General features: G+C 46.2%; 1 protein-coding gene across 1 annotated transcript in view; it reads left to right on the plus strand.

Moving 5' to 3' along the window:
• Positions 1-15,344, plus strand: part of slc1a4 (solute carrier family 1 member 4) — a 72,729-nt gene that overhangs the window by 25,312 nt on the left and 32,073 nt on the right. The window contains exons 3-5 of the mRNA XM_065023034.1: positions 6,880-6,945; positions 12,144-12,310; positions 12,666-12,899. Of these exons, the coding sequence (XP_064879106.1) occupies positions 6,880-6,945; positions 12,144-12,310; positions 12,666-12,899 (467 nt within the window). The remainder of the gene's footprint in view (positions 1-6,879; positions 6,946-12,143; positions 12,311-12,665; positions 12,900-15,344) is intronic.

Here is a 15,344-nt window from a genome sequence, read left to right on the forward strand (position 1 = left end):
ACACACACACACACACACACACACACACACACACACACACACACACACACAGACACACAGCTGAAAAATAATCATCAGCAGGTCAGGAATGAGAAATGACATCCATGTAATGCCTTTTCATTCATATTACTGATACCAAACATTAACAAAACAACACCAAGAACAATTAATCATTACTATAATTCAGTTTTAATAAACCTGTCACCATGTATTGTAGTACTACATCATGGTAAAACCTGTTGTCATCTACTGTAGTATTACATCATGGTAAACCATGTCACCATCTACTGTAGTATTACATCATGGTAAACCATGTCACCATCTACTGTAGTACTACATCATGGTAAACCATGTCACCATCTACTGTAGTATTACATCATGGTAAAACCTGTTGTCACCATCTACTGTAGTATTACATCATGGTAAAACCTGTTGTCATCTACTGTAGTATTACATCATGGTAAAACCTGTTGTCATCTACTGTAGTACTACATCATGGTAAAACCTGTTGTCACCATCTACTGTAGTATTACATCATGGTAAAACCTGTTGTCATCTACTGTAGTATTACATCATGGTAAAACCTGTTGTCATCTACTGTAGTATTACATCATGGTAAACCTGTTGTCATCTACTGTAGTATTACATCATGGTAAAACCTGTTGTCACCTACTGTAGTATTACATCATGGTTAAACCTGTCACCATCTACTGTAGTATTCCATCATGGTAAAACCTGTTGTCATCTACTGTAGTATTACATCATGGTAAAACCTGTTGTCACCATCTACTGTAGTATTACATCATGGTAAAACCTGTTGTCACCATCTACTGTAGTATTACATCATGGTAAAAACCTGTTGTCATCTACTGTAGTATTACATCATGGTAAAACCTGTTGTCATCTACTGTAGTATTACATCATGGTAAAACCTGTTGTCATCTACTGTAGTATTACATCATGGTAAACCATGTCACCATCTACTGTAGTATTACATCATGGTAAACCATGTCACCATCTACTGTAGTATTACATCATGGTAAACCATGTCACCATCTACTGTAGTATTACATCATGGTAAAACCTGTTGTCATCATCTACTGTAGTATTACATCATGGTAAAACCTGTTGTCACCATCTACTGTAGTATTACATCATGGTAAAACCTGTTGTCACCATCTACTGTAGTATTACATCATGGTAAAACCTGTTGTCACCATCTACTGTAGTATTACATCATGGTAAAACCTGTTGTCACCATCTACTGTAGTATTACATCATGGTAAAACCTGTTGTCACCATCTACTGTAGTACTACATCATGGTAAAACCTGTTGTCACCTACTGTAGTATTACATCATGGTAAAACCTGTTGTCATCTACTGTAGTATTACATCATGGTAAAACCTGTTGTCACCATCTACTGTAGTACTACATCATGGTAAAACCTGTTGTCACCATCTACTGTAGTACTACATCATGGTAAAACCTGTTGTCATCTACTGTAGTATTACATCATGGTAAAACCTGTTGTCACCATCTACTGTAGTATTACATCATGGTTAAACCTGTTGTCACCATCTACTGTAGTATTACATCATGGTAAAACCTGTTGTCACCATCTACTGTAGTATTACATCATGTTAAAACCTGTTGTCATCTACTGTAGTACTACATCATGGTAAAACCTGTTGTCATCTACTGTAGTATTACATCATGGTAAAACCTGTTGTCATCTACTGTAGTACTACATCATGGTAAAACCTGTTGTCATCTACTGTAGTACTACATCATGGTAAAACCTGTTGTCATCTACTGTAGTATTACATCATGGTTAAACCTGTCACCATCTACTGTAGTATTACATCATGGTAAAACCTGTTGTCACCATCTACTGTAGTATTACATCATGGTAAAACCTGTTGTCATCTACTGTAGTATTACATCATGGTAAAACCTGTTGTCATCTACTGTAGTATTACATCATGGTAAAACCTGTTGTCATCTACTGTAGTATTACATCATGGTAAAACCTGTTGTCATCTACTGTAGTACTACATAATGGTAAAACCTGTTGTCATCTACTGTAGTACTACATCATGGTAAAACCTGTTGTCATCTACTGTAGTATTACATCATGGTTAAACCTGTCACCATCTACTGTAGTATTACATCATGGTAAAACCTGTTGTCACCTACTGTAGTATTACATCATGGTAAAACCTGTTGTCATCTACTGTAGTACTACATCATGGTAAAACCTGTTGTCACCATCTACTGTAGTATTACATCATGGTAAAACCTGTTGTCACCATCTACTGTAGTATTACATCATGGTTAAACCAACTCCCCTCTCTTTTGGTGTGGGATAGACTTAATTAAAAGTCTGGAGGCCCCCACTTCCACAAACTATGTCAGCCAATTTAGGAAAAACTTCCGGAGTGACAGGCTAAGGGGGCAGACTATCTGCCCAGAGAATGAGCCCCCAAAGTAGGGTACAGGCGTCAGGCAGATGGGATGTGGTAGAGTAAGGGTGGGGGGTAACAGAGAGATGGAGGGGGGGACGGAGAGAGCGGGAGAGGGAATCTAATCTTCAACCATGCTGAACACAGATTACATATGTAGACACTGTCCACTGGGAATAGCCCCTATTGGCCCTGACGGACTGAAACATATTTTAAAGAAAGAGAGAGGGAGGGAGAGACAGAGAGAGAGAAATAAGAAACAGGTACTGATGGACTGAAACATACATGTTTTAGAGAGAGAGAGGGAGGGAGAGACAGAGAGAGAGAAATAAGAAACAGGTACTGATGGACTGAAACATACATGTTTTAGAGAGAGAGAGAGGGAGGGAGAGACAGAGAGAGAGAAATAAGAGACGGGTACTGATGGACTGAAACATACATGTTTTAGAGAGAGAGAGAGGGAGGGAGAGACAGAGAGAGAAATAAGAGACGGGTACTGATGGACTGAAACATACATGTTTTAGAGAGAGAGAGAGGGAGGGAGAGACAGAGAGAGAGAAATAAGAGACAAGTACTGATGGACTGAAACATATTTTAAAGAAAGAGAGAGGGAGGGAGAGACAGAGAGAGAGAAATAAGAAACAGGTACTGATGGACTGAAACATACATGTTTTAGAGAGAGAGAGAGAGGGAGGGAGAGACAGAGAGAGAGAAATAAGAGACAAGTACTGATGGACTGAAACACATGTTTTAGAGAGAGAGAGAGAGGGAGAGACAGAGAGAGAGAAATAAGAGACGGGTACTGATGGACTGAAACATACATGTTTTAGAGAGAGAGAGAGGGAGGGAGAGACAGAGAGAGAGAAATAAGAGACGGGTACTGATGGACTGAAACATACATGTTTTAGAGAGAGAGAGGGAGGGAGAGACAGAGAGAGAGAAATAAGAGACGGGTACTGATGGACTGAAACATACATGTTTTAGAGAGTGAGAGATAAAGACCAGACCACATTTATACCCTCCACACTCATCTACTCATGTTTTGTAGACTTCAAAAAAGAATTTGATTAAATTTGGAAAAATGAGCCCAGGTCTGACAAAACCTGTGATTAATGGTCAGAGCCCAGGACAGTTAATCACAGGTTCTGTCAGACCTGGGCTCTGACCGTTAACCACAGGTTCTGTCAGACCTGGGCCCTGACAGTTAATCACAGGTTCTGTTAGACCTGGGCTCTGACCGTTAACCACAGGTTCTGTCAGATCTGGGCTCTGACCGTTAATCACAGGTTCTGTCAGACCTGGGCTCTGACCGTTAATCACGGGTTCTGTCAGACCTGTGCTCTGACCGTTAATCACAGGTTCTGTCAGACCTGGGCTCTGACCGTTAATCACAGGTTCTGTCAGACCTGGGCTCTGACAGTTAATCACAGGTTCTGTCAGACCTGGGCTCTGACAGTTAATCACAGGTTCTGTCAGACCTGGGCTCTGACCGTTAATCACAGGTTCTGTCAGACCTGGGCTCTGACCGTTAACCTAAAGAAAACAAATATAATGATATTCCAAGAGAGGTAAGGAAATCAGGATTATAAATACAAATTCTATTTGGACACAGTTCTTTTAGAAAACACCAAAAACTACACGACCAAAAGTATGTGGACATCTGCTCGTCAAACATCTCATTCCAAAATCATAGACATTAATATGGAGTTGGTCCCCCCTTTGCTGCTATAACAGCCTGCACTCTTCTGTGAATGCTTTCCACTAGTTGTTGGAAAATTGGTGTGGGGACTTGCTTCCATTCAGCCACAACAGCATTAGTGAGGTTGGGCACTGATGTTGGGCGAATAGGCCTGGCTCGCAGTCAGCATTCCAATTCATCCCAAAGGTATTCGATGGGGTTGAGGTCAGGGCTCTGTGCAGACCAGTCAAGTTCTTCCACACCGATCTCAACAAACCATTTCTTTATTGAACTTGCTTTGTGCATGGGGGCATTGTCGTGCTGAAACAGGAAAGGGCCTTCCCCAAACTGTTGCCACAAAGTTGGAAGTACAGAATCTAGAATGTCATTGTATGCTGTAGCTTTAAGATTTCCCTTCACTGGAACTAAGGGGCCTAGCCCGAACCATGAAAACCAGCCCCAGACCATTATTCCTCCTCCACCAAACTTTACAGTTGGCACTATGCATTGGGGCAGGTAGTGTTCTCTTGGCATCCGCCAAACTCAGATTAGTCTGACTGCCAGATGGTAAAGCGTGATTCATAATTCCAGAGAACGTGTTTCCACTGCTCCAGAGTCCAATGGCGGTGAGCTTTACTCCACTCCAGCCGCTTGACATTGCGCATGGTAATCTTAGGCTTGTGTGCGGCTGCTCGGCCATGGAAACCCATTTCATGAAGCTCTCGATGAACAGTTCTTGTGCTGACGTTGCTTCCAGAGGCCGCTTGGAACTCGGAAGTAAGTATTGCAATCGAGGACAGACAATTTTTACACTCTGCGAGCTTCAGCACTTGGTGGTCCCATTCTGTGAGCTTGTGTGGCCTACCACTTTGTCGCTGAGCTGTTGTTGCTCCTAGACGTTTCTACTTCACCACTGCACTTACAGTTGACCGGGGCAGTTCTAGCAGGGCAGAAATTTGAAGAATTTACTTGTTGGAAAGGTGGCATCCTATGACGATGCCACGTTGAAAGTCACTGAGCTCTTCAGTAAGGCCATTCTACTGCCAATGTTTGTCTATGGAGATTGCATGTCTGTGTGTTAGATTTTAAACACCTGTCAGCAATGGGTGTGGCTGAAATAGCCGAATCCACTAATTTGAAGGGGTGTTCACATACTTTTGTATATATAGTGTATCTATATATAGTGTATCTAGCTACCTGCAACACAGGTATCTTTCGCATGGCGGTAAATTAGCTCAGAGACAAAGCAAGAAGATCATTCTATGCCATTAAAAGAAACATTAATATTCACCAGTTTGGGCTGGCTAGTGGCATCAGTGCTATTGGTGTGTGTGTGTGTGTGTGTGTGTGTGTGTGTGTGTGTGTGTGTCTGTGTGTGTCTGTGTCTGTGTTGTTTGGGCGAATGGTAGGGGGCCAGCTGAACAGCAGTGGGGGGGTCCAAATATTTCAGAGTGCAGGGCCTCAATGGACAGAGAGGAAAAGGTGTGTGTTGTTTTGGCGAATGGTAGGGGGCCAGCTGAACAGCAGTGGGGGTCCAGATCTTTCAGAGTGCAGGGACTCAATGGACAGAGAGGAAAAAGAAGTGTGTGTGTGTGTGTGTGTGTGTGTGTGTGTGGGTGTGGGTGTGTGAGAGAGTGTGAGAACAGGGAGAGGGGTCTCTGCCATTGTCTGCTGGTCTCTGGTTGCCAGGTCCTCTCCACCACAGCTCTGAAGATGCTTTGTGTCTCTGCTGGTCTCTGGTTGCCAGGTCCTGCCAGGTCCTCTCCACCACAGCTCTAAAGCTGCTTTGTGTCTCTGCTGGTCCCTGGTTGCCAGGTCCTGCCAGGTCCTCTCCACCACAGCTCTAAAGCTGCTTTGTGTCTCTGCTGGTCTCTGGTTGCCAGGTCCTGCCAGGTCCTCTCCACCACAGCTCTAAAGCTGCTTTGTGTCTCTGCTGGTCTCTGGTTGCCAGGTCCTGCCAGGTCCTCTCCACCACAGCTCTGAAGCTGCTTTGTGTCTCTGCTGGTCTCTGGTTGCCAGGTCCTGCCAGGTCCTCTCCACCACAGCTCTGAAGATGCTTTGTGTCTCTGCTGGTCTCTGGTCCCATAAAGAACAGTCAGTTCTTACTAAAATGACTTTTATCTTCTTTTTTTATTTTTTTAAAATCAGAAACTAAATACATATCTGAAACAGGCATTCATCAGCACAGGAACTAAAGACACATATCTGAAACAGGCATTCATCAGCACAGGAACTAAAGACACATCTCTGAAACAGGCATTCATCAGCACAGGAACTAAATACATCTCTGAAACAGGCATTCATCAGCACAGGAACTAAAGAAACATATCTGAAACAGGCATTCATCAGCACAGGAACTAAAGACACATCTGAAACAGGGTCTCGTCTGCTTAGTGTTTGCATGTACTGGTGCTACCCTGTTATTTATTGAAGGGTATAACACGTAGAGTTCAGAAGGATCACAATCATAGAGCTAAAATGTAAAAATGACTCATGGTTTTAGCTTTCATTCCCACCTGATCTGAAGAATATTGGAGCAAACCTTGCACAGGTGTAAACACTTAATACATCTGACAATAAATACTTGATCCTAAGTACTTTAATTTAACTAGTTACTTGTTTATGAATGGCTTTGTTAACATACATGTACTTACAAATAATTGTTGTTTAAATAAAGTTATAATTTAAAAAAATATATTCTGTTGATGTTTTCTCTGTCTCTTCCTCCGTGTCACAGTATGCCACTGATTACAAGATGGTCGCCGTGGGAAACGACACCAATGGAACCATCCTCTACCAGAAGGTGCTTATTATGACATCCCTCATGTTTGTTGGTTTGTTTGTTTGATTGTTTGTTAGGGTCTCATTTAGCCTGTCATAGGCTATTCGTCCAAGAAAGACCAAAATACCAAACGAATGACAACTTAAGGAAGTGGAATTACAACCACAGTACAGTAAGAACAAAGACACATTGGAAACATACACTATAAAATAACAGGTGTCTGTGTTGGAGATTGAGGGGGCTGGTCCACAGACAGGAGGGGGCTGGTCCACAGACAGGAGGGGGCTGGTCCACAGACAGGAGGGATCTGGTCCACAGACAGGAGGGATCTGGTCCACAGACAGGAGGGATCTGGTCCACAGACAGCAGGGATCTGGTCCACAGACAGGAGGGATCTGGTCCACAGACAGGAGGGATTTGGTCCACAGACAGGAGGGATCTGGTCCACAGACAGGAGGGATCTGGTTCACAGACAGGACAAATAACGAAACAGACAGGAAGAAAGTGGAAATGGAGTGAAGATCCTAGTCACCATATTCTGCATGTGTTACTGAGGGTACATCCCAAACAGCCCTGGGTCTGGTATTGAGGGTACATCCCAAACAGCCCTGGGTCTGGTATTGAGGGTACATCCCAAACAGCCCTGGGTCTGGTATTGGGGGTTAGTCCCAAACAGCCCTGGGTTTGGTATTGGGGGTACATCTCAAACAGCCCTGGGTCTGGTATTGAGGGTACATCCCAAACAGCCCTGGGTTTGGTATTGGGGGTTAGTCCCAAACAGCCCTGGGTTTGGTATTGGGGGTAAGTCCCAAACAGCCCTGGGTCTGGTATTGGGGGTACATCTCAAACAGCCCTGGGTCTGGTATTGAGGGTACATCCCAAACAGCCCTGGGTCTGGTATTGGGGGTAAGTCCCAAACAGCCCTGGGTTTGGTATTGGGGGTAAGTCCCAAACAGCCCTGGGTCTGGTATTGGGGGTACATCCCAAACAGCCCTGGGTCTGGTATTGGGGGTAAGTCCCAAACAGCTATGAGAGACCAGTGGGAGGACAACGTACTGGACACACTCACACCGTTCTATGATTCACTGTCCAATGTTGAAGACACTTGTCACGATACGCTACGCAAGTGACCAGCCGCTTCCATAGCAACACACATAGCAATATCCCTGGAGCCTGGTAACAAACAGAAAGGTGTCACAGTATGCCACTGATTACAAGATGGTCGCCGTGGGAAACGACACCAATGGAACCATCCTCTACCAGAAGGTGCTTATTATGACATCCCTCATGTTTGTTGGTTTGTTTGTTTGATTGTTTGTTAGGGTCTCATTTAGCCTGTCATAGGCTATTCGTCCAAGAAAGACCAAAATACCAAACGAATGACAACTTAAGGAAGTGGAATTACAACCACAGTACAGTAAGAACAAAGACACATTGGAAACATACACTATAAAATAACAGGTGTCTGTGTTGGAGATTGAGGGGCTGGTCCACAGACAGGAGGGGCTGGTCCACAGACAGGAGGGGCTGGTCCACAGACAGGAGGGGCTGGTCCACAGACAGGAGGGATCTGGTTCACAGACAGGAGGGATCTGGTCCACAGACAGGAGGGATCTGGTCCACAGACAGGAGGGATCTGGTCCACAGACAGGAGGGATCTGGTCCACAGACAGGAGGGGCTGGTCCACAGACAGGAGGGGGCTGGTCCACAGACAGGAGGGGGCTGGTCCACAGACAGGAGGGGGCTGGTCCACAGACAGGAGGGATCTGGTCCACAGACAGGAGGGATCTGGTCCACGGACAGGAGGGATCTGGTCCACGGACAGGAGGGATCTGGTCCACGGACAGGAGGGATCTAGTCCACAGACAGGAGGGGGCTGGTCCACAGACAGGAGGGATCTGGTCCACAGACAGGAGGGATCTGGTCCACAGACAGGAGGGATCTGGTCCACAGACAGGAGGGATCTGGTTCACAGACAGGACAAATAACGAAACAGACAGGAAGAAAGTGGAAATGGAGTGAAGATCCTAGTCACCATATTCTGCATGTGTTACTGAGGGTACATCCCAAACAGCCCTGGGTCTGGTATTGGGGGTACATCCCAAACAGCCCTGGGTCTGGTATTGGGGGTTAGTCCCAAACAGCCCTGGGTTTGGTATTTGGGGGTAAGTCCCAAACAGCCCTGGGTTTGGTATTGGGGGTAAGTCCCAAACAGCCCTGGGTCTGGTATTGAGGGTACATCCCAAACAGCCCTGGGTCTGGTATTGGGGGTAAGTCCCAAACAGCCCTGGGTTTGGTATTTGGGGTAAGTCCCAAACAGCCCTGGGTCATATATTAGGGGGTAAGTCCCATACAGCCCTGGGTCTGGTATTGGGGGTACATCCCAAACAGCCCTGGGTCTGGTATTGGGGGTACATCCCAAACAGCCCTGGGTCTGGTATTGGGGGTAAGTCCCAAACAGCTATGAGAGACCAGTGGGAGGACAACGTACTGGACAACGTACTGGACAACGTACTGTACAACGTACTGGACGACGTACTGGACGACGTACTGGACGACGTACTGGACATCGTACTGGACGACGTACTGGACGACGTACTGGACGACGTACTGGACGACGTACTGGACAACGTACTGGACAACGTACTGTACAACGTACTGTACAACGTACTGGACAACGTACTGTACAACGTACTGGACAACGTACTGGACAACGTACTGGACATCGTACTGGACAACGTACTGGACATCGTACTGGACAATGTACTGTACAACGTACTGGACAACGTACTGGACAATGTACTGTACAACGTACTGGACAACGTACTGGACAACGTACTGGACATCGTACTGGACAATGTACTGGACAACGTACTGAACAACGTACTGAACAACGTACTGGACAACGTACTGGACAACGTACTGGACAACGTACTGGACACACTCACACCGTTCTATGATTCACTGTCAAATGTTGAATACACTTGTCACGATACGCTACGCAAGTGACCAGCCGCTTCCATAGCAACACACATAGCAATGTCCCTGGAGCCTGGTAACAAACAGAAAGGACTCAATACAAGTTTAACACTTTTTTCTTGAAAATGTGATCAGTATTCATCCACATCCTTAAGCCTGATCAGACCAAGCTACTCTGTTGTGACGTCAATGTCAGTCACTGTCCTGTGTTTGTTCAGTTATGCCATGTGTCATAGTCATATATATGTAGCCAGGCAGGCCCGGACTGTTGGCCCGCTAGCATGTACGTTTGACCAACGACTCTGCCTTTAAGAGAGAGAGAGTCCAAACAGGGAACACTGGTCTGGCACGGTCCGAGGATGGATTCCTGCAGCGACCGTTGTCCAGATACACTCAGATGTAGTGGCTGGTTGGCATTGCAGAGTGTTTGTGTGTATGTGTGCATGTGTACAGAGCTGGGGTGAGAAGGTCAACCATCGCTACAGGAAAACGTGACACCATTTTTTTCTCTGTTTTCTTTTCTGTGTGAATTTCAGAAGACTTTTGAAAAAGAGAACAAATTCTGTATCACCAAGATACTTATGTCATGGTCCAGATGATATGAGCTCCCACCCACCTGTCTGAGGAAGATTCAGTAGTCTACCATTTTGAAAGCCTACAGATGTAAAAAGAACAGAAAGGCCTGCACACCCTGTTCCTGCAGATGCTGCCAACTATCACCTCTGTTGACAACGTTTTGATCCCAAAGAGCTTCATGAGGTGAAAACATGTAGGCACAGCGCTTCACAGGGGATGATGTTCCAAAGAAACGAAACGCCAACAAACGTGACATGTCGGTTCACCATGAACATGGAATAAAATCCACAGATGACCACCATGCAATGGTTAATGTGCGCAGCTCGACTGCACTGTAGTCGGCTTGGAACGTGACAATGTTTCTGACTTGTTGACCTGACCTCCAAGCGAGGCTGGAAGGAAGCCCAGCCATGTCATCACTCAGCTGGGTAGTTTTCTGAATCGCCCCCTTGTACCCAGCTGTCAGACTGACAAGGGAATGCGTCCCAAATGCCACTCTATTACCTATATAGTGCACTACTTTTAACCAGGGCCCTATGGCGCTTTATAGGGATTGTGGTACCATTTGGGGCGCTCCCATAGAAATGCTTGGCTCATTCATTGGCAGAGAATTACCAGTCTATGAGGGGTACTGATGAACAGACACGGTAGACCCTCCACTGACCAGTGCCAATAATGGTGGGTTCCCCTAAAGGGGTCAATAGGAGCATAACTCTTTTCTCTGTTCTGAATATCATTTGAGGAGACTATATAAATGGTAGCCTACTGAATCAAATAAACTGAAAGGCTATGTTCAGATGTTCTAATGTTCTGTGTCCTATGTTCTGATGTTCTGTGTTCTGATGTCCTGTGTTCTGATGTCCTATGTTCTGATGTCCTATGTTCTGATGTCCTATGTTCTGATGTCCTATGTTCTGATGTCCTATGTTTTATGTTCTGATGTCCTATGTTCTGATGTCCTATGTTTTATGTTCTGATGTCCTGTGTTCTGATTTCCTATGTTCTGATGTCCTATGTTTTATGTTCTGATGTCCTATGTTCTGATGTCCTATGTTTTATGTTCTGATGTCCTGTGTTCTGATTTCCTATGTTCTGATGTCCTATGTTTTATGTTCTGATGTCCTATGTTCTGATGTCCTATGTTTTATGTTCTGATGTCCTATGTTTTATGTTCTGATGTCCTATGTTTTATGTTCTGATGTCCTATGTTTTATGTTCTGATGTCCTATGTTTTATGTTCTGATGTCCTGTGTTCTGATTTCCTATGTTCTGATGTCCTATGTTTTATGTTCTGATGTCCTATGTTTTATGTTCTGATGTCCTATGTTTTATGTTCTGATGTTCTGATGTCCTATGTTCTGATGTCCTATGTTCTGTGTTCTGATGTTCTGTGGTTCTATGTTCTGATGTCCTATGTTATGATGTTCTGTGTTCTGATGTTTTATGTTCTAATGTTATGATGTTCTATTTTATGTGTTCTGATATTCTGTGTTCAGATGTTATGATGTTCTGATGTTATCATGTTCTGATGTTCTATGTTCTAATGTTCTATTTTATGTGTTGTAATTTTCTGTGTTCAAATGTTATGATCTGTGTTTTTTAAATATATATTTTTAAACTAACAACCATACATAAACAAAACTGTGTTATGTGTTCTATGTAGGTTCCTGTGGGCACAGAACCAGATGGTATGAACATCTTGGGCCTGGTTCTCTTTGCCATGGTGTTCGGTGTGGCACTGAGGAAGCTGGGAGAGGAGGGGGAGGAGCTCATACGCTTCTTCAACGCTTTCAATGAAGCCACCATGGTGCTGGTGTCCTGGATCATGTGGTGAGTGACCTTAAACAACCCAGATCATGTGATTAGCCTCTCCTGGTTCCCAAGACTATTCCCAAGGGAAAACAAGAGGAGCTTCTGATGGCTCACTAGATAAAGTCTGTACTGTTTATTCCTTAAGAACTGCAGGAGGTGTTGTAGGCTGCTGACGCTATGCATTTGACACTGAAATGAGAAGCTACTTTTTGACTCTGAAGCTGCCTACTTATGTAGAATCAAATTAAACATTTAATTACATTTCTGATAAATGTTTTAGCTTTTCCTTTCAAATAAATCTGCAGCAAAAATAGATATTCTGTTAGTCATCACCTCACCAAATGGTATACATTCTATATTTCTCCTAACTCAGGTACGTCCCGTTCGGCATCATGTTCCTGGTGGGAAGTAAGATAGTGGAGATGGAGGATGTGGTTCTGTTGGTGACCAGTCTGGGGAAATACATATTTGCCTCTGTCCTGGGTCATATCATCCACGGGGGGGTTATCCTGCCTCTCATCTACTTTGGGTTCACACGCAAGAACCCCTTCAGCTTCCTGTCCGGCCTCATCACGCCCTTCACCACCGCCTTCGCCACCTGCTCCAGGTAGGCCTCTGTTACTGTATCCCTCCACCAGTCCAAGTACTATCCCTCCACCAGTCCAAGTACTATCCCTCCACTAGTCCAGGTACTATCCCTCCACCAGTCCAAGTACTATCCCTCCACCAGTCCAAGTACTATCCCTCCACCAGTCCAGGTACTATCCCTCCACCAGTCCAGGTACTATCCCTCCACCAGTCCAGGTACTATACCTCCACCAGTCCAAGTACTATCCCTCCACCAGTCCAGGTACTATCCCTCCACCAGTCCAAGTACTATCCCTCCACCAGTCCAAGTACTATCCCTCCACCAGTCCAGGTACTATCCCTCCACCAGTCCAGGTACTATCCCTCCACCAGTCCAGGTACTATCCCTCCACCAGTCCAGGTACTATCCCTCCACCAGTCCAGGTACTATCCCTCCACCAGTCCAGGTACTATCCCTCCACCAGTCCAGGTACTATCCCTCCACCAGTCCAGGTACTATCCCTCCACCTGATATCATTGGTTAATTCTCAGATATAAAAATAACATATCAAAAACATGATTGATTGCGTACGATCATAGATACAATTTGGCTACATAAGCTTACAAACATTTACAACAGCAAAATCACAATAATCACAAGAATGGCTTCATATCAAAGTCTACGTTGAGACCGAAGGAAGCAAGACTCTTTAAATTAAAGATCCAGGCAGCCTCTCATTTTAACAATAAATTGTCGAGGTCACCCCCATCTCCAGCAGCGCGCCCACACCGACCTCGGGGACGACCCGGGGGACGAGGCGCAGGGCGATCCGGATGGAGACAGTGGAAATTCCGCAGCAACGAAGGGTCACGATGAACGTGGCCCACTCCCCCGGCCGGTCCTGGCAATATGACCGCAGAAACCTACCCACGTCCTGATTTACTCTCTCCACCTACCCGTTACTCTCAGGGTGAAAACCTGAGGTAAGGCTGACCGGGACCCCCAGACGTTCTATGAACGCTCTCCAGACCCCGGACGTGAACTGGGGACCCCGATCAGAGACTATGTCTTCAGGCACCCCGTAGTGCCGGAAGACGTGAGTGAACAGGGCCTTCGCAGTCTGTAGGGCCGTAGGGAGACCGGGCAGAGGAAGGAGACGGCAGGACTGATCCACAACCACCAGGATCGTGGTGTTGCCCTGTGAGGGAGGAAGATGCATCAGGAAGTCCACCGACAGGTGCCACCACGGCTGTTGTGGAACGGGTAGGGGTTGTAACTTCCCTCTGGGCAGGTGCCTGGGAGCCTTGCACTGGGGGCACACCGAGCAGGAGGAAACATAAACCCTCACGTCCTTGGCCAAGGTGGGCCACCAGTACTTCCCACTAAGGCAACGCACCGTCCGACCGATGCCAGGATGACCAGAGGAGGGTGACGTATGGGCCCAATAGATCAAACGGTCGTGGACAGCAGACGGAACGTACAGGCACCCAGCTCTGGACACTGGGGGGGAGTGGGCTCTGTGCGTAACGCCCGCTCGATGTCCGCGTCCAGCTCCCACATCACCGGTGCCACCAGGCAAGAGGCCGGAAGTATGGGAGTGTGATCCATGGACCGCTCCTCTGTGTCATACATCCGGGACAGTGCATCTGTCTTAGCGTTCTGGGAACCTGGTCTGAAAACAAAACGGGTAAAGAATATAGCCCACCTTGCCTGGCGAGGGTTCAGTCTCCTCGCCGCACGAATGTACTCCAGATTGCAGTGGTCAGTCCAGATGAGAAAAGGGTGTTTAGCCCTCTCAAGACTATGTCTCCACGCCTTCAGAGCCTTGACAACAGCCAACAGCTCCAGGTCCCCCACATCATAGTTTCGCTCTGCCGGGCTGAGCTTCTTCGAAAAGAAAGCCCAGGGGCAGAGCTTTGGTGGCGTGCCCGAGCACTGAGAGAGCACACCTCCTATCCCAGGCTCGGACGCATCCACCTCCACTATGAACGCCAAAGAGGGATCCGGATGAGCCAACACAGGAGCCGAGGTAAACAGAGCCTTCAGGTGACCAAAGCCCTGTCCGCCTCAGCTGACCACTGTAATCGTAACAGGCCCCCCTTCAGCAGTGAGGTAATGGGAGCTGCTACCTGACCAAAACCCCGGATAAACCTCCGGTAGTAGTTGGCAAACCCCAGAAACCACTGCATTTCCTTTACCGTTGTGGGAGTTGGCCAATTACACACGGCTGAAATGTGGTCACTCTCCATTCTCCACCCCTGAAGTGGAAATGCAGTACCCTAAGAAGGAGACGGACTGTTGGAAGAACAGACATTTCTCAGCCTTGACGTACAGGTCAGGCTCCAACAGCACCCTGCGCACCAGGGACACATGCTCGGCGCGTGTAGTGGAGTATATCAGAATGTCGTCGATATACACCACTACACCCTGCCCGTGCAGGTCCCGGACAAATCTCGTCAACAAAGGCCAGGAAGACTGATTCAG

Source organism: Oncorhynchus nerka, linkage group LG10, assembly GCF_034236695.1.
Source record: "Oncorhynchus nerka isolate Pitt River linkage group LG10, Oner_Uvic_2.0, whole genome shotgun sequence".
Lineage (NCBI taxonomy): Eukaryota > Metazoa > Chordata > Actinopteri > Salmoniformes > Salmonidae > Oncorhynchus > Oncorhynchus nerka.